The 19,307-nt window shown below is 49.2% G+C and overlaps 1 protein-coding gene across 1 annotated transcript in view; it reads right to left on the bottom strand.

Annotated features, from left to right (window-relative positions):
- Positions 1 to 19,307, bottom strand: part of ZNF395 (zinc finger protein 395) — a 52,761-nt gene that overhangs the window by 15,714 nt on the left and 17,740 nt on the right. The window contains 7 exon segments of the mRNA XM_077812337.1: positions 672 to 775; positions 1,152 to 1,244; positions 4,809 to 5,067; positions 8,465 to 8,565; positions 9,401 to 9,636; positions 14,008 to 14,120; positions 16,055 to 16,314. Of these exon segments, the coding sequence (XP_077668463.1) occupies positions 672 to 775; positions 1,152 to 1,244; positions 4,809 to 5,067; positions 8,465 to 8,565; positions 9,401 to 9,636; positions 14,008 to 14,120; positions 16,055 to 16,314 (1,166 nt within the window).

Genomic DNA, 19,307 nt, shown 5'->3' with positions numbered 1-19,307 from the left:
TAAAAACTCTCTTCACCTAAAGGCAACAAGGGACATGGTTAAAATGAGAGCCTCACGTAATACTTTTACATTCCAAATGCTTTAACTGTTTTTCCTTCTTTCTGTATATCTTTAATAAAAGGTTAAAAGGATGTTTAAATGGTGTGTTTGCCATGGTACTAAATCTCTCTGCCAAACCCGGAACCTTGTTTAACACTGTTTAATGTTGGTCAGTGACAGGGCCACATTAACACCTTTGACTCTTTGGGCCCATATAATCCACCTAAATTAATACAACACAACCATAACAACATCCTTCCTCTCTTAAAAAGAAAAGGGAGGACTCGTGGCACCTTAGAGACTAACCAATTTATTTGAGCATAAGCTTTCGTGAGCTACAGCTCACTTCATTGGATGCATTCAGTAGCTCATGAAAGCTTATGCTCAAATAAATTGGTTAGTCTCTAAGGTGCCACAAGTACTCCTTTTCTTTTTGCGAATACAGACTAACACGGCTGCTACTCTGAAACCTTCCTCTCTCACTGTCCCACCTGCAATGGTGTAACCATACCCAGCTGTCCCTGTGCAGGATATGGTATCGGCTCATTGCTACCTATGTTAACACTCTCTCTTCTCCGACAGTACCAGGGCAGCATGGTCCCCACCCGCTTCCCCTCTCTGCAAACTCTTACCTGGTGCCACTGGGAGCCTTGGGAGGAGACGCGACGATCAGGTGTGACTTCAGCATTGATGTCGGCTGTTGGTGTTCACTGAAGCTCAGTGATCTGCTTCGAACCTGCACATGAGAATCAATTCCAGATCTATGAGTCATCACACACACCAGAGCTCGCTTTCTGCTGCTGAGATCTGTCCAGTCAGACGAATCCAGCCCAGTCTCTGTACTCAATAGCCTATGGAGACTGGTTTTATTGTGTGCGTAAAGCAGCATAGAGAACATAGCTCAACCATGTGGTGCCATGTCCTCTGAGCTGGTGGCAATGCACAGATCTCCTGTCAGGCAGCACATAAGCTTCAGGGAGCGACAAAGGCTAAACCAGGTTCTCTTTAAAACTCCCACTCCCTATGCCCTCCCACCCCTGCCCGATCACCCTTTCCAAGGTGCTGGGCAATTAACTGTGTAAAGAAAAAAGAGCCAAGCAAGCGGGACTCACCGGGGAGAGAGAAGGGATGGTGGAGGTGGCAGCAGCCCAGCTGATGCTGGTGAATATGTGTGGTGACACCGGAATCTGAATTGACGGTAAGGCCTGTAGAAGGAAAGGGGAGCAAAGGTTAGTGGTTTAACATTAACCCTTCAGAGGCAGTGTTAGTAACTGCAAGGACAGGGAAGCCAGGACTCCTGGTGTTGGATCATATTAAAGAAGTTCTGTATTAAAATCACAAATGAGTTTGATCCCCCATAGTTTAAATTCCAGGGTATTACTAATTAAGAGGTCTCTTGGTTTTTGGTACTGTTTCTCTCCCTCTATGTGTGAAACTTGCAAGCTGCTAATTGTGTTAGTACATTCTAAGACAAAGTCTGTTCTCAAAGCAATTCTTTGTAACAACAACTACTCACACAGAGAGAGACTCAAAGCAATACTCTGTAATAACAGAAACAGCACCCAGAGACTCCCCAACCTTTTGTTGTATTCATCTCGCTTTGTTAACAATTGTGACTAAAATAGAGATAGAGGATGTATGTGGATGGATGCTTGGTGTGGATAACAACTGAATGATCAGGGAGGTGCCAGCCTAAGAATCCGGTGTCCATCGGCTGAAGAAGGCGTCAAGTGGAAATAACCAGAGGACCCAATGAGGGCAGACTGGAATCCACCCAACAGCCTCAAGAATGGGAGAACCAAAGAACAAGATAACATCTGGCAGCACGGAGCCGTCAGGAATATGCCATCTGCTGATTGATTCAGCAACAGCATGATGAAGCAATTCCCATAGACTAGCATAGGAAGAAATTCCTATAAAAATTGACTCTAGAAAGTGAGAACTTTGGGATCTGATTCTGCAAACCAACCTCCAGGAGCATCAAATGAGCATCTGACAAGGCCCTGCTCCCTCCTCATGTTCAGGCCACCTGGCCAGTGGCTGGGCATGAGCAACTCTAAGGCTGGTAACTAGGATAACAGCCTTGCAGAACCTGTGTGTGTGTGTGAATGAATGTGTGAATAAGTATGAAATTGAATGGAATGTTATAGCTATAACTAACTGCTTACTATGATTCTTTCTGTATTCACAATAAATGTGGCATTTTGCCTTTTCCCCTTTAATAAGATCCTGCTGGTTTTTATTTTATTGGTATAACACTGGGTTCCATCTGACTATCACTGACTCACTGGGTGAATTGGCCAAACACCTCAGAGCCTCAATACCCCTCCTCCCTGACTTTTGCGCTCTAAACCATGCAGCCTGCATGTTCTCTTAATGGAGTTTTTAAAAGATGTTTCTTAGGTAAATTCCTTAACCTGGAACGATTTCACTAAGTCCCACCAGAACACCTTCTCCAGGACCATTATAAGGTCTGGAGAAGAGGGTACCTGACCTGCCAGCCACAGGAGCTGTGGGATACCAGCCTTCAGAGCCCCTACTCCAGCACAGACTCTGAGCTCCACTGGGCAGACACCTAACACAGCTGCTGGCCTGCTTCAGAGCCCAGAGGCAGAGTCCCCCACCCTTAGCAGGGCTGCACCTTTAGTTCACTTTTCAGCATGCAGCCTCAGCAACCATATGTGCATAGCAACCTTCCTTACGATTATTTATTTGTATTACGGGAGTGCCTAGAGACCCCAGCCAAGCCCAGGGCCTCACTGTGGTAGGTACGTATATACACATATACAGCAAAAAACAGCAACAGCCCTCAAGATAGGAATTAAAGAGACAAGACAAAAGGGGAGGAGAGGAAATATTATCCTCATTGTACAGATGGGAACCAAGGCACGAGATTGGAGTAAAATTTCCAAAAGTGATTTAGAAGCCGAAGTCCCATTTTTACGACAGACTTAGGCTCTGAGAGCCATTGGAATTTAAACTCCCAAGTCATTTAGGCACTTTTGAAAATTTTACCCTTAAATGACTTGCCCAAGGTCCCATGGACTCTGTGGCAGAGTCTAGAATTGAGCCCTGATCTCCCCAGTCCCAGTCTAGTGCCTTGACTACAGAGTAACCCTTCCTCTCCAACCTTAACGCTCTCTTTCTGTGCAAGGGGTACTGCTCATGCACAGTGGGCGGCTTTCTTTCCTTCCACCCACTGTGCATGAGCAGTACCCCTTGCACAGAAAGAAAGAGAGCAGAGTGCCCCAGGGCACTAAGAAACGTTTCCCTCTGAAACAGATTTCTCCAAGGTAGTTACACAAATTTCAATTTCAACCCCCAACTGATTGGGCTGTGGGGCTAGTCAGAAAAATGTTACAAGATTCCCTGCCCCACCCAAACACCCCCAATGTGTAAAGTGTATTTTTTCCCCTCTCTCTCTCTTACTTAAAAAAACAGGATACATTTTTTTTGTTCAGACTTTCCACACACCCTGCCCCCTGCCCCCAGGCAGAGACCACGCCTGAAAGGTGAAAGTGACTGAAGACAGGCAGCTACAGTGGAAATGCTTATGCTGCCTTAGCTCCACAAATCGTCCTGTGTGTAACACAGAGGTATCCTGGGCTGTAAAGCCTGGTCTACGCAGTTTGTCCACTAGTATTACTAGGTTGGGTAAGGGTGTGATTTTTTTTTTTTAGCGAATGTAGTTATAGCAATACAAGCCCTAGCGGGCAAATAGATATAAAGGTGCCTTATATCAGTACAGCTTATTCCCGTCCCCATAAAGGAATAAGCTACACCAGCCTAAACAGGCCGATACTGGTATAACACCACCTACAACAGGAAAGTTGTATCTCTTTAACTAAACTGGTTTAGGTACACTTGTGTGTGTACAGAAGGCCTAACAGTTTTAGCAGCATGAGGAACTGCAAGTGATGCAGTTATACCGGATCCCCATGCTTCCCATGTATTTGAACTCGGGACTCCTAATACCCAAGACATGCAAGGATCCGGTATAGTTACATTCCTGGTTGTGTTTTTTTTGCATACATAGGGATGTGCTGCATACCACCAAGCTGGCTAATTACAGGGTGGCTGGAAACTAGAGTGCTCACAGCAAGAGAATGACTGCGTTATACAGGTTAGCGAAAGAAATCCACTGATCACTTAAACAAAGAGTAACAGATACGCAGCTCCATGGTTATGAGGCCTAGCCAGCAGGTAGGAGGACAACAAGGATGCAAATGTTTACAAGACATAATGAAGTTCCTCCCATATGCTGTCTTGTAGTATGAAAATTATGGAAACACTGGATCAAAACTAAGTAAATTTGAAACTAACAAATCAAAATACTTTATGTCTCCTATAGCCAATCTGTGGAACTCACTGCAGCAGGAGGTACAGTCAAATTCTGTGGCTGGATTTTAAAACAGAACTGGGTCATTTTAGGATCACTAACTTTTGTAGCTATCCAAGCCAAAACAACAAGGAGAATCAGACCATTAGCTGATCAACTGCTGGGTCCGAGAAGGAGATTTTCTCCTTCCTGCTATGCACAACCACTACAGAATTCACTATGTGTTATTTTCTCTGATGCATCAGGCACTGGTCACTGGCATAGACAGGACCCTGAACTTGATGGACCAATGGTCTGATGTGGTAAGGAAGATTCTATAAGTAGCCAGCTGGTTTCTGAACCTTGTCACTAGATATGAAAACAAATGCCCCTAAGAATGAGGATGCCAGATGCCACTCCATCATGATGTTTCCGTAAGTGGCCAACATACCTGATAGGCATGATCTGCCTGGATGTGCCAGAAGGAACTGGGGGCAGACTGACTGAGAGCACTGTTTGGGAGGTGAGACTCCAAGGTTGCCTGGTCCAAAACCAAAGCCTCTGGTTTGGCTAGGGCCTGCTGGATGACAATGGGTGAGGACCCAAAGGTGGGGCTGGTGGCAGACTCTGGAGCAGCTTCTTCTTTCACCTGCACTTCGGTGTAGTAGAAGTCTTCCTCCCTCCTCCGCTGGTCAGAGTCTGCGCCATCTCTGTGGTGGTTTAAAAAGGGGAAAGGGTATGAGTCAGTAATCATGATAAGTAACTCCCCCTTCCAATCAGATCTGTGCAAGGTGCCAGCATGATGCAGGTGGCAGCACTCAACCAATGAGCTATAAAAAAAAAATCACAGGTTCAAGACCTGCCCCAGTTTCAAGCTCATTCTCAGAGCTGACAGTGTGAGGCAGCAGGTGGGGTCACCCTTGCGGAGGGTTCTCTTCTTCGGTTATGCTGTTAAACCCAGGTCTCTTTGGCCCGGCTGGGATTAAAGATTCCACGCACTTTTCCAAGAGACCAGGTGTCCTGGCCAACACTGCCTCGGCCAACAAAGCAAGTTCTGACGCTCAAGACAACAGCGAGCTATTGCTCCGTGCAGGAATGCGGACGGGCTTGCGCACACCCGTCGTACTGAAACCTGGAGAGCTGGCTGGCCCCAAATGGAGATGCAAAGGGCTATGAAATAATCACACAGCAGCAACAGCACATGCTGACCCAGTAAAACATTGTAACGCAACATCAGCATGCAGTTCTGCCAATATTTTGTGACCCCCGTTCGTACCATCTAATGTCTCCTGCCACCATATCCAGTGTTATTAGCTGCTTTTGGGAAATGAATATTTTTCCTTTCTCCCTTTGCTGGCTGCATAAAGATTCAGTTACTTCGGTTCCTTTGCTCAGCATCACCTGTGTTGTGTCACGTACCTCAGAAAGTACGGAAGACATGTCAAGCAAACCTTTGGACTCTAAGGGCACTTCTCCACAGCATTTTAGAGCCTGCGGGAGCGAGCATCCCAGATCTGGCCGACAGACTTGGGTTAGCAGGACTTGAGTGAGAGCTGTAAAAATCGCTGTGTAGACAACGCTTTGAAGTTGTGGCTGAGGCTGAAACCGCAACTTCAAAGCGGTGTCAACACAGCGATTTTGTCAACCTGGGCTGGGAGACTTGCTCTTGAGGGCTCTGAACTGCTGTGCAGACATACCCTGAAGCTTCAGGGTATATGGTCTACAGTCACTGCACCAGTAATATTTAGCACTTAGACGGTAAGGTGCTTTGTACCTTCAAAGGGATTTAGAAGCATTAACTAGTTAAACAGACATCATCGGCTTAAAAATCTCACTGCTTACTAATTTTGTTTTATCTACCATTGTTGCAAATAAAACCCAAGAGGAGTGTAGGAAAGAGATTAGAAAAGAGGTTTTTTTCCCCTCGATATTGCCAGCATGTTTATTTTGTGCTCCTGACAGTATTTCGTGAATTGTCAGTTTCCCCACGTCCTCTGTATAGTCAGTTTCCCCCATGGTTTGTTTGGAGCTTTCACATGGAAACAAGGTGAGAGAAAAAACATTTCACAAAACAGAAAAACGTGAGGCTGTAAAACCACACTGGCACGGGGGACTGAGTGGTAGACATGGGTTTTAGAATGGACAACACCACAATATCCCTACAAGGAGGGGAAGAATTATCCCCATTTTGAACATGGGGAAACCGAGGCACACGGGGACGGACAGACTGTGAGATGCCCATGGCGAGAATTAGTGGCAAAGCCAGGCTTTGAACCCAGGAGTTCCTGGCCCCCAGTGCTCAGACCCAGCTTCTCTTCTGCGATAACTTGTACAGTACAGCAGGGAGACCATGGAACACAAAAATTAAACCAAAAACCAACTTCCATTCGAGGCTGGATTTTTCTTGGAAACATGAGCAAAGCAGGAGGTTTGACGGGATGTTAGCTTCCCCTGCGCGTCCTGCTCTTGTGTGATAAAAGCCTCTTTCCTCACTGTACCACAGTTGCTGTACAAATGCAGAAGTGTCAAGCTTTGCGGCTTGTGCCTGTATCAGTCAGATGGGGCAGCTGGAGGTACAACCGCTTTTTCTTTACTCTGGGCCCTTGATGGTCAGGGAGAGAAGAGCTTACAGCTCACTCCTGTCCCACCTTTACACCCCTTCGCTTTAGGGAATTTGCAATGCCTGGAGAACCCACCCTGAACTGAAACTAGGGGGCCCCACCACACCAGAAACAAGCCTTAGCTGAACTGAGCAACTATAGTCATTACTTGAGTTCTATTCAGTTAATTAGCAGCTTAAAGGGGAGCATAAAGCAAAGGGCTTATTTCCAAGAAATACCAGTTTTACCCTGGGGGGGGGGGGGGCCTTAAAGATACATCCCATCTCCCCTTCTCAATACCCCCCAGTCTCCGTCATTGTTATTTATTTGTATTTCAGCTGTGTCCAAAGGCCCTAAACAGAATTAGGGCCTCCACTGTGCCAGGTGCTATACAAATGTAACGCACTGGTCAGTGTCGGTCATGCATCCCCCTCTGTATGAGCCGGATAAAAACTCCCTGCCAGCCCCACTCTTAGCTTGGGCTGCAGAGACTCATAATTTAAGCTCTGGACGTCCCCGGTTCGTTCCCTGGTGGTGGCCAAGTGGCAGCCATCACACAAACACACGAGACTGTTCCTGTCCCAAAGCGCTTCTGCTTCAAAATAGACAGGGCAGAGAGGCTGGAGAAAAGGGATGCAATACACGAGCAGAATGATGGTTGGCAAATCTACCTTTTCTTATTGTATTCTTGGGCAAAGGTGGGGGTGGAAGGCTGGAGAAGAGTTAACAGAGCAAGAGAGCAGGAAACATGAGGGAAGAGGGACACAGAGAAATGGGGAAGGGAGAAAAGGAAAGATGGAGAAGAGCACAGAAGGCAAGGGTTGGGGTGGGCAACGCAGCCCTGAGCTACCGTACAGGGCCCATCTCAGTGGTGTCCGAGAGGGAGAGGGGAGGGCTGGAAAGCAGGTTATGGCAGCCATCAGCCATCTGGGCCAGCAGCAATTCTCTAGCCAGGGTAGTTTCCTGCGTTCCCTACTAGCCCAAGCAGCAGGTTTAGTGAAGGTCAAGTGCAGCAGAAAATCCTTTGGCATCTGCCCTAAGCACTGGTGACAGCTTAGACTCCACAGCTGACTCCACAGCTCTGGAGACTGAGGAGCTTTACCCACCAAACAGCCGCAGTGTGTTAGACCTGCCCCAAAGGGATTCCTCTTCAAGGATGAGAGGGAAGTTCATTCTCCAGGGCCCCTTCAACCCTTGGCCTCATTGCAGAGGCTGTGGACACATAGGGACAACAATGATGGTGGCTTTGGTGACATGGATGACTGGTGGGCACTGGACTGAGAACTTCCAAACGCATTTCACACAGGCCAGGGCAGTACCAGTTTGATACCCAATATATCCTCAATTGGGAGACTATGTCCTGCCTTTCCGAGGGATAATCTCAATGATCTGCCAAATCTTTTCCGACTTTTAATTCTGTAAGCCTCTGAAATTCCTTCTTCCTTCTGCCCCCAGCCCCTCAGACCCTGCTTGGGTTCTGCAGGTTAATCGCCATTCAAGGTCTTACCCAAGGTGCTGGGTCTTGATGTGACGCTTGATACCGACAATGGATCGCAGGACTTTACCACAGTTTGGCCACAGGCACTTGTACATCACCTTCACCGAGTTCTAGGAAAAAGACAGCCCCACGTCACGGAAAGGTTACACCCCAGCCCTGCTCCGAAGGGACAGAAACAGCCCCAGAGAATTAAGATTCACTCAGGATCACTGAAAACAGTCTGCATGATGCTGCCGTTTTGTCCCATCCACCCCACACACATTCCTGGGCCTCCCTGGCCCTCTCAAGGTGCCAGTTCACAGAGGTGCCAAGTTTCAGCCAAACACAAGGAAGACTCCAGTTATCTGGATTTATTTCTGCCCTCCCATCCTGCCTGTTTCTCCCTCTCTGCTCCTCTTTCTCTTGCCCTAAAGTTGACTTGTCTCCCATACATTATTTTCCCCCTCCCCCAGCCCCTTTGACGATCAGTGAGCCTGCTCCACCTGGCCCATGTGGACAGAGGGGGGAACTGAGCCGAGAAAGAGCTCCATGCATGGAACAGAGTACTCCCCAACCCGCCCCGGCTCCCTGCTCTGGTCACAGATATCAGGCAGAGTGGGAAATGCTGATGAGTAAAGGACAGGAGTGAATGGGAGCAGGGAGAACTCTGGAGCCACTAGCAGGATCTGGGGAGATGGCAGGCAACTGACCCTTGGGCTACTGTCTCTTCTTCCCCGCCAATCCCCTTTGCATTCCTGGGGTCTCTTCCCTTCTCCCATCCCCAGCACCCCTTCTGCTCTGGGATCTCAAGGTGAAGCTTGCCAGGGGTTAGTAAGAGGCACTTTGTTTCCACTCTCTCCTGCTAGCTTCAGAGACAGGTGAAACTTACCAACACCTTGTCAGTTTCACTAGGCAGCAGATCCCATGACTGAGAGTTCACAGCACAGTTCCCCCTGCCCTGGGTACCTTTCTCTTTCTTGGGGCAGGCTCATCGAGAAGAAAGGGATCCGAGTCTGTCTCAAAGCCATCGTCGGCCTGCGGGGAGCTCAAGGCCTCGCTCGAGTACTTGGGGCTGGCTTCAGGATGCGGGGGTGACGGGGTGGAGATGTCGCTTCCGCCACTCCAGTGACCACTGGTGGTGCTGCTGCCACTGTCTGAAACGTCGCCGCTCTCCTTCCAGGCGTCGCAGGCTGCCTGGGACGCTGAGCCGGGGGGGAGAGGAGAAGGGAACAGACATGAAAACCGACAGGTACGAACACAGTTCCTGCCTCCGGGATGCGGTAGCTCTGCTCCCAGCCCCCTGCCCCTCTCCAGTCAGTCTGTTCGGTTACCCTCATCTTGATCAACACCCAGGACCGAATCACGGACCTCTGGAGCTAGGAGCACCTGTCTCTACAGCTCTACCGAGCGCCAGGCCCTGTAACACTCCCATCCGCTGTGGATCAGGCACGGTGGGGAGACGCGTAACGCGCTTCCCCCTGGGTTACGGCACCATTAAGGACGGCGTGGATGCAACCAGAACAGAGACCTTTGGCCCAAAACTTAAACCACAGGCTTCAGGATCAAAACAACGTGTGTAACCTTTACCTTCTCCCCGCTGCACAGGACTGCGAGCCAGGAGCCCTGGATTCTATACCCAGCTCTACCAACGATTCACTGCGTGGCCCTGTGCCTCCCTCTGCCTTCGCGTCTCCTTCCGTAAAATGCAGCTAATGCTGCCTACCTCATTTAATCACAGTCGCAAAGCATTTTGAGAGCCCTGGATGGAAGATGTCAGAGAGGAGCAGAGAATCTTCCTCCTCCTTCTCCCAACAGTTCTGCAGCTACAGGTTTTGGCCAGGGTGGCAACAGGAGGGCTGAAATACCACGACAAAGCCTCTCTCACACCATCACTGGCCAGCCAGACCTGGGAATCTGGTTTGGCATGGAGATTTACTCCCCCAGGAACCAAAAGCCTCCATCGACCTGAAGACAAACTTTTCCCCAGATGGCACAGAGGGCTGATTATATGGACTCTTGCAGCGTCTTTTTCAGTTCAGGGCCCGGAGGCTGCTGGGCTGTTCAGCGATACACAGCTGCTCTCTAGGGGAATGCGCTTTATAACGTGGGACACTGGCGTAGCTGCCCTGCACGCACCCTCACCTTGGAAGAGCTTAGCTGTGCCTTTAGTGACGCATGGTCTGAATGCAAGTTCATTTATTCCGCTTTAACCCGGTTTCCATGTCCAAGCGTTCCGGACAGGGCTGCGGCAGAAACTCACAGGCCTAGCCCCTCGAGGACTTGCCTGTTGCTAGCTAGAGCCAAGTCTGCGTGCAGAGAATGAGCTAGTGGCAGGACATGCAGATTTCCCACAGCTGCAGACATCTATTTTTAACCACCTGTATCCACTTGACTACTTGGGAATGGAGCCGCCGCTAAAAAAAAGGAGCCGGGCCACTCTGTGCTCCCATGCCTGTGGCTCCCAGAATAGGTCCTGCCGCTCTATCGTACATGGCAGCTGCGGGCAGGGTTACGCTCTCCTCTCTCTCGAGAAATATACATGGCCTCCCAGCTTGGCCAGCCGTTCAGCAAGACCGCATTAAAGCGGCTGTCCCAAAGCACCCTGCTCACAGAGCCCCACAGCTTCTGAACAGCCAGCACTCCCATGTGCAGACTCTTTTGGAAAGCCAGTCCCCCCCACCCCCCAATTCTTAGTTGGTTCATCCCAATCTGTTAGGCCTGATAATTAGAACAAACAATTCCAAATAAATAAGAGGAGGAGGGGGCCAGCCTGAAGAGCCATCTCCCAATTAAAACAGTGGCTCCCGGCACTCATAACTCAGGCTTTCTGGGAGGAATTCAACACATTAAGCTACACTATCCTCCCAGCCGCATGCTGCTCACAACACCCAGACCCACTTATGCAGGGATTTGTATCAAAAGCCCAGTAAAGGTCCCTCTGCAGGAGATACACAGAACATGATCTGCTGCTGTCCAACACATGCCATGGGACACTTCTGCAGAATGGCCATGTCCCTGGCATTTTTCCCCTTTGTAATATTATAAGCGGGATCCGGACCTCATGTTCTCCTGACAGACACCAGCATGAGCAAAGTCAGAACCGGACCCTGTGCATTTCTCTGAAGTAGGGAAGGGTTTAAAAAGGTTACTTTACAGAACTTTTGGATCGAAAATATGAAAAAACAAAATTAACAAGCCCAGTAGGAATATTTAAAATAAAAGCCGGTGCTCGTACAATAAAATGCCTTTCAGTCATAGACCATATTGCACAGACCTGGAACCTGAGGCGCAGAGGGTTATGTGACTTGCTAAGTAGCTGGGAATTAGACTCAAGTCTAACCAAGAAGCTAACAGCTGTCAGTATCCTGGATCCCTCTCAGTCAGGATGGGCCAGGGCATGGGTCAGACATAGCACCTGGTAAATGGCCTCCTCCCGCTCACTGACAGGGGAATTCCAGCCAGTCAGCTGGCTGCACCTCTCTGCTGCATTTGACTCACTTGCCATTCATCACCAAAGACACTTCTCCAGCCTCCAAGAAGTTGCAAAGGTGCCTGGAAACACTTGAAAATGGCTCAAGTCCTTCCTCTCAGACTGAGCTCACAGGGTCATCACGGACCCCTCCAACCTCCCCACCCCTGCAGTCTCAATCCTCTCCCGCATTTTATTCCAGGTCTACAGGATGCTGCTGGGAAAATGCAGGCTGAATGCACAGACACCACACAGCTCTACAGCCAATGCAATCGGCACCATCTCCCAGCACTTAGCTACAATTAGCAGCTGGATGGAAAGCAGCAGGCTCGAACTGAGCCCTGGCAAGACTACGGTGATGCTAGAAGGAAGAGGGAAGCACTTTAAAGAACTTGCTTCTTCTGCTTCGAGGGCACCTGCTCTCAGATTGTTAAGGCTGTCCACAGCCTTGGGTCCTTTGAGAGTCTTCAGCTCAGCTGGAACCTGAAATAGCCACGACAGCAAACACTGCCCACATCCATCTCTGACAGGCCAGAAGATCACATCCCATCCTATCGGGCACAGCCTGGCAGCGTCCACGCTAACCCTTCAGGTTCCATCACTGCTATTCTTTAGGTCTAGGAATGATAACCTGGAAGAGCTCCAGCTAATACAGCCCATGTGCTTAGTAACAAAGGTCGCCATGAGGAACCTGGTACACCAACTCCTCACAAATATGGAGCTCAGTTTCGAGGTCTCTGTCCTGATATTCCAACACCCTATGAGACTGGTCCCATCACCCTGGGAGATTGCTCTCCCTCTGCAGGCAGGCTGTCCCACGACAGCTACATGCCATGGAGCAATGTAACCGTTGACTTGCACCTGTCCACGCTAGGAGCACTTTACCAACAGAGGCACATGCCCACTCCTGATTAGCCAGACAGCAGAGGGGACATGGATTTTATTTGGATACTCGAGAGGGCAAAAGCCATTCAGCCATTCACCAGCACATTGACCTCGCAAATGGGGCTCATCCTCCTCTTCCTCACAGTCCCGGCCAGGACTCTGCTCTGCCCCGCCAAAACCGCAGGCTTCCCTGCACCTGGTGCCTGCAGGGATCGGGTGCCACCGGCCCTTCGGCAGCACAGGGAGCCCTCTGCAGCTTTGCAGTCACAGCCCTGCTCACTCACTCCCGTCACAGTGGGGCGGCAGAGGGCTCCCCGAGCTGCCACAGGAACCATTCAGCAGCAGCGTGGCCTCCCCCGCAGCCGGGGTCTCCTCTTGCCCCCCCTCCCCCTCACAGTCCTGGCTGGGGGTCTGTGCTCTCTTACCCAAACCTCCACATTATCTGACCCCCTTCCTCGTCCCCCACCATCAGGTCGGTGGGGGGCAAGGAAGGGCTTCAGATAATGCAGAGGTTCAGACAACAGGGTTTCGGGTACATGGCAGCATACTGTACTCTACTGCTACAGCGCTCCCAGTGTGGACGCAACCTCTACCAGCAAACCTGGGCTTTTACCAGCCTGGTTTATTCCAGCTGCCCCACACCGGGAAGAGGGCAGGTCTGCCAGAACAATGCGTCTACACGAGGGGCTTCTGCTGGCACAGCGACATCGGGCAGAGGATGTCCCCTCACCAACACAGCTGTGCAGGCAGAGCTCTGTACGTACCCACAGCCGTCGAGTCCCCACCATTCATTCCTTCACCAGCACAGACAGAGAACATCTCCAGCCACATTCTCGATCCGGAGATACATTAGAATGGGTCAGACAACTGATTTCCCGCCCAGTGGCTTATCCACTGCAGCACGGGGCCTCTCTATGTACCTGACCCCAAAGGCTGGCTCCAGTCTGCGGCAGAGTTTCATGGTGAGGGCGACATCACCAGCAGAGAGCATGCTGGGACACCAGAGTGTGCAACGAGACAGACGTGGCAGTCAGACAGCAATCTGTTCACATTGCACTTGGGGCTCTGGTTACCTGGGAAAACTTATTGTTTGAGGTGAGCAGTTTTCCCCTCCTTCTTCGGGGGCACCACAAAAGCAATTTAATTCAGCCTCCAGTTGCTGCAATACAGAGGCAGGCAGGTTTGGGATCCCAGCGTCCAGCTGCACAGTCAGACTTACCCGGCATGCTGCTTTCACGGCTGGGCGGGCTCTGCACCACAGGGCTGCAGGACAAGCTAGTCAGCACCATAGCTGCCATCATCTCGTCCATTTCCACAGCAGCATCGGACTTCCTGTGCCAGGAGACAGAGAACCATTAAAGACTTCAGTGGGGGAGGGGAAGGCAGATATTCAGGAGACAAGGCGAGGATTCTATTTCAAAGACCCCATATAATCAAAAGGGCCATGGGAGCAAACACAGAGCCCAAAGGTGTTACACTTGGGGCTGATTGGACCCACGGAGTTCTAATGATCATTGCTGCCTTTGAGTACCTCCTTCCTTTCTACAGGACCCCAGTGTGCCTTCCTGTATATAGAAAGCACAGCACCCATGCGAGAGCCTTATGCTGATGGCTAGGATGGGGACTGGGTGGGGAAATGCTACCTGCTGCATCTGCCCCCGCAGGAAGGGAGCTTCTGGCAATGAGACAGGAGACCCTCAAGAGAAGACATTTCCTTGAGGCTGCTCTTTAACAGTGGCTGCAGCTTCTCGGTGGCCTGGCCCTGAGCTCCCCATCTCTGCCAGGACTCGCTCCCCCAGTCCCCTGTGGCAGCAAGGCCGGCCTGTGGATCTCGACTCACTCTGTTACCCATCTGGAGTCAAGCCCAGATCCTAAGAGGAATTTAGATGCCTAAAGATGGCAAGAGACATCCAGTGGGATTTTCAAAAGTGCCTCCCAGTGCATCTTTAACCACCTAAATACCTTTAAAAATCCAGCCCTGAGTCCGAGGTGTCTGTCCCTCCCCCAGAACCCCAGCAAAGCGAGCACCTGGGTGGGGACACTGCCTACTCACAGCATGAGCTATACCGCTGCTCCCAAACTCATGCTTATGAAGGCATCAGTGCAGCACAGACCAGGGAACAGAGGTTGGGGCTTGGGAGAGACCTTTGTATTTAACGGTTTAAGTGGAAGTCAAAATTGAGGATTATTGTAGAGGTACGTGAACAGTGGCTCTGGGGGTAAGAACTGCTCCACAAAATGACTAGGGCCTCTGTTTAAATCATCAGGCATTTACACAACCACTGTAGCAACATGTTGCCCCTAGCGCCACACAGAGGCCAGGGTTCAGAAAACAATCCAGCTGTCTACGGTTAGCCGCGGCTAACTTCCTCTGCTTCCAAGAGGTTCCCTTGAAAGTCACCCATCCAACCACTGATCAGACCTGAACCTGCTTAGCTTCCCAGTCCTAAAGTGTTCACACACTGAGGCTGCATGGCTCGCCACATGTCTCTTTCCCCCTGTAACCTCTCCCCACTCTGCTGTCCCCGGGGCCAAACAGGACCAGAGCAATTTTTAACTTGCAACTAGGGAAGTTTGCTTTAAAAGAGAACATTTTTCTTCTCCTAAACCACCATAAAAATATCCTCTTAATCCTAAATTCAACAGCACTCTGGATAATCCACCCTTTGGAGAGGCTGACACAGTATGTCACAATGACGTGGTCTCATCTCGCGTACGAACAAGGCAGAGGTGGGAGACGGTTCATTTCTCATCATACACTGAAACAAACAGCATTTTACTGCTCTGGGTAAACAAACACTAAGGACCATTCTAGAATTAACGCCTCTGCATTATTTTGAGCTTCCAGTGCAATCTAACAGCTCCTCTGCAGACTCCTGCTAGATTTTTACTACGTCCTCCCAACCCAGGGGACTTTGATTCTATTTTAGCCATAGTGACACTGAGCAGAACCAGAATTCAGCATCTCACATTTTATGTAGCCATGCGCAACTGTTTCCAGAAATATGCTTTATACTATAGGATTCCAGGGCATTTTATAAACTATACACAGGGATCATTTCACCCCCACATGGAAATGCGGCCACCTCTGCAGTAGAATCCAGCCGCTGTTTAACAGCTCTCAGCAACACTACATACTAGTTTAGAACAGAAAGAGAAGAGGGATTCTGTAAGCAACCAGTGCGCAAACCCAGCTGTTGAACCAGGCAAGATGAACCTGAATCAGTCTCCAAAGCTAAAAGCACCAAGCAGCCAAGGACACATACCTTTTAGGTACATCGATATTCCTAGAAACCGATCTCTGAACTGATCCATTGGCAGGACTATGGTCCATCGCAGTGGCAGGACTATGGTCCATCGGAAGGGTAGGGGGCGGCGATCTTTGCATCTGAGCCAGTCTCACATCCTCTGTCTTCCAGCAGGTGTGCAGTCCCTGCTCAAGGAGCAGCACCTTCACCTCATCACTCAGCTGACTGTGTTGCTCTACCAGGCCAGCGCACTCCTGCCCGTTATAGGTGACGTAAACCTACGTGAGGACAAGTCACAGCTGGTCAGTGTTACTCTCCATCCTTTAAACAAAATCCAGCCAAAACTCACCTGCCCTGTCTCTGAGCACCCTCCTGTGCAAAGCCCCAGTTGCAAGGATTCCATCACCGGGAATAGCATAAAGCCAGGGTTTTTCCTTTCCACCAGTTCAGCACCCCTATCCTGCACCACCACTCTGAGTGAAACAGTATTAGCAACTGTCACCCATCTCAGGACTTTCTCCACTTGCCTGTTGGGACTCAAGGGTCCCCCCTCAATATATGGTCATGGCTGATGCAACAGAGCTGCAGCAGGATATCACTCCATGTGATCAGCAGCGTTAACACAGGGACTCCCCAAGGGGGTAAATACAAAGGCGGTGGCATTCCTCAGAGACCCTGTGGAATAACGAAGAACTGGAATGCTCCCACTGAACCCAATGGAAGTTTTGTTGATTTGAATGGGAGCAAAATTGGGCCCCAGCAGGTCAGATTTCAGCCAAATTTAGGTTTTTGCAACAACAAAGTTTTATAAAACTTACTAGCAACATTCCCATGAAATTAAAAAAACTCAACAACATTGCAGTACTGTGCTGGGGCATGAGACCAGGAAAGGAAAACAGACTAGAAACAAACAATAAAACTGACAAGTCTGCTTTCAGTTGCCAGACTGAGTGAAATCTAAAATCCAAGGCCAGCAGAAATGCTGAAAGTCAGTTAGATTTCTTTACTTCTCAATTTCAACTTTTGAAGATGTTATTAGAAACATGGGAGACGATTTTAATTAAAAAGGATTTTCAACTTGAACAAGGTCCCTTTAAACTCAGCTGGACAAAGGTGTGTGGAATACAGTGTAAAACACAACTTCCCAGGGCTAGAGGAGATTTACAAAGAAATTGTCTGAATCCCTTCATTTCAAGCATAGAAACATTGTAAGGACCATACACACATACCATTGCCCTCTACTGGTTGCACTCAGAACTGCTCAGCTGTGTGTCAGGCCATATATTGCTAAAAGGAGATTCTTGATTAGCCCAAGTATCAGGAGGAGCCCAAGCCTTTAGGGTGTCTAACCCCCATTATTACCAAGAAGTTCCAACTGGCCGTGTTATTCAAAGCATCAGTGACAACCATGCGGTCCTACAAGGGCATGGATTTTTCATAATGCAAAGCCAAACTTCAGTACAAAATGGACAGAGTGAACAGCTGGGTGCATTCAGTACAGAAACACACAGAAAAGAAAGTGGAGGATATAATGCTTGAAGAGACTCCTTAGCAGGGATGGTGGTAACTGGCCCTTTAACAGTCAGAGCAGGACTGCAGGAGTGTGGAGACCCTCCCCCCCCACCCCATTTACAGGGTGGCATTCTTGTAGAACCTCCACTATACAACCCCAGAGCAAAATTCATGGCAGGCGTAAGTGGGCACAACTGCATGGAAGTCAATGGAGTTATACCTGCTTAGGCCAGCAATACATTTGACCCTTCTAGTCTAATTTTCATTTGCGGGGGGAGGGGGGGGCGGCACAGAGGAAGGAAAATGTACTCTAGCTTCCCCTGTCAACTATCCTCTTAAATGACTGTGCTCTGACCCCCAAAGCAACAGACATAGTAAAAACATTCCTCCCCAAAAGGAAAGAAACCAGCCCCATCCCCTCCCCACATCACATCCTTGGGTTTCCACTTATCATTATTTGCATTACAGTAGTGATCAGGGTCCCTTGCACTAGGTGAACAGAGCCATGAAGTACCAAACAGTCCCTGCCCCAAACAGCTTACAATGGGGGGGGGGGTGGTTATGACAAGACATAGCAGGTGGATGAAACAAAAAGACAGGAGGGGAGAGAGGAGGTTTCCTTGTTTAAACACCATCAACTTCTCAGAGGAACAGGACTGATCAACCATTTAAGGAAAGGGAAAGAAAACCCAAGAGCTGAGACATTTCTTCATTTGAGTGAGTGGACAAAACCAATGGAATATGCATCCTCCTTTGCAAGACAGGCAGAGTCTGGCAGAGAAGAGCTCTCATTCATGTCATGTCTGGTCCCCATTCTCAGCTTCTCCACAGAGGAAAGTAGAGGAAATATTCAAACACTTCCTTTCTCTCAAAATGACAGGTTTCAGAGTAACAGCCGTGTTAGTCTGTATTCGCAAAAAGAAAAGGAGGACTTGTGGCACCTTAGAGACTAACCAATTTATTTGAGCATGAGCTTTCGTGAGCTACAGCTCACTTCATCGGATGAAGCGGTCTGTAGCTCACGAAAGCTTATGCTCAAATAAATTGGTTAGTCTCTAAGGTGCCACAAGTCCTCCTTTTCTTTCTCTCAGAGACACCCAATGACCTAATAGGCTGCTTCTCCTAATGTCTAAATGTCTGTTTTTATTAAGGTAAATATATCTGTGCTGAAATATAGCACACTTCTGCTGGTTAGCGTTCGTAGGTATTTATAGGGACATGCACTCCTATACCTAAATACCAGAGGTGACGTGTGGACAGGCCTGTATATGATGGATACATAAACGCACAGTGCTCTGAGGCAGAGAGAAAATGTCTCAGCTGACACTGGATGCAGAAACCAAAGCAGAGAAGGGATGTGATTTGCCCAAACTCAAAGAGAGCAGCTGCAGCAGTGTAGGGATTAGGACCCAGGAGCTCCTGACCACTACACCCTGCTTCTCTCCAAGAGTATCTTTGCAGACAATAAGGAACGAGGCTCCACAATGAACTACGCCAGCGGGCTCCCCAGACCTAGACAAGCACTGAGCAACAGAACACGTATGCTCGAGCATCTGCTGAGGCTGCAAAGCAACCAAACACAAAAAAGTCATCTGTCACTGGTATGTAAATACAGCACCCCACTCCCAATGACTATTTTTATGCTGCTTCTAGTGTGAAGAACAAAAAAGCTCAACACTGATGTGTACTGGAGAAAACAGCCCTCACTGTCACGGGGTTAAAAAACGTAGAGCAAAAGGAATCTGGCTTCTCTGTGAGC

Source organism: Eretmochelys imbricata, chromosome 3, assembly GCF_965152235.1.
Source record: "Eretmochelys imbricata isolate rEreImb1 chromosome 3, rEreImb1.hap1, whole genome shotgun sequence".
Taxonomy (NCBI): domain Eukaryota; kingdom Metazoa; phylum Chordata; order Testudines; family Cheloniidae; genus Eretmochelys; species Eretmochelys imbricata.
The sequence above is the reverse complement of the archived record's forward strand: the minus strand, read 5'-3'. Positions and strand labels throughout refer to the sequence as shown.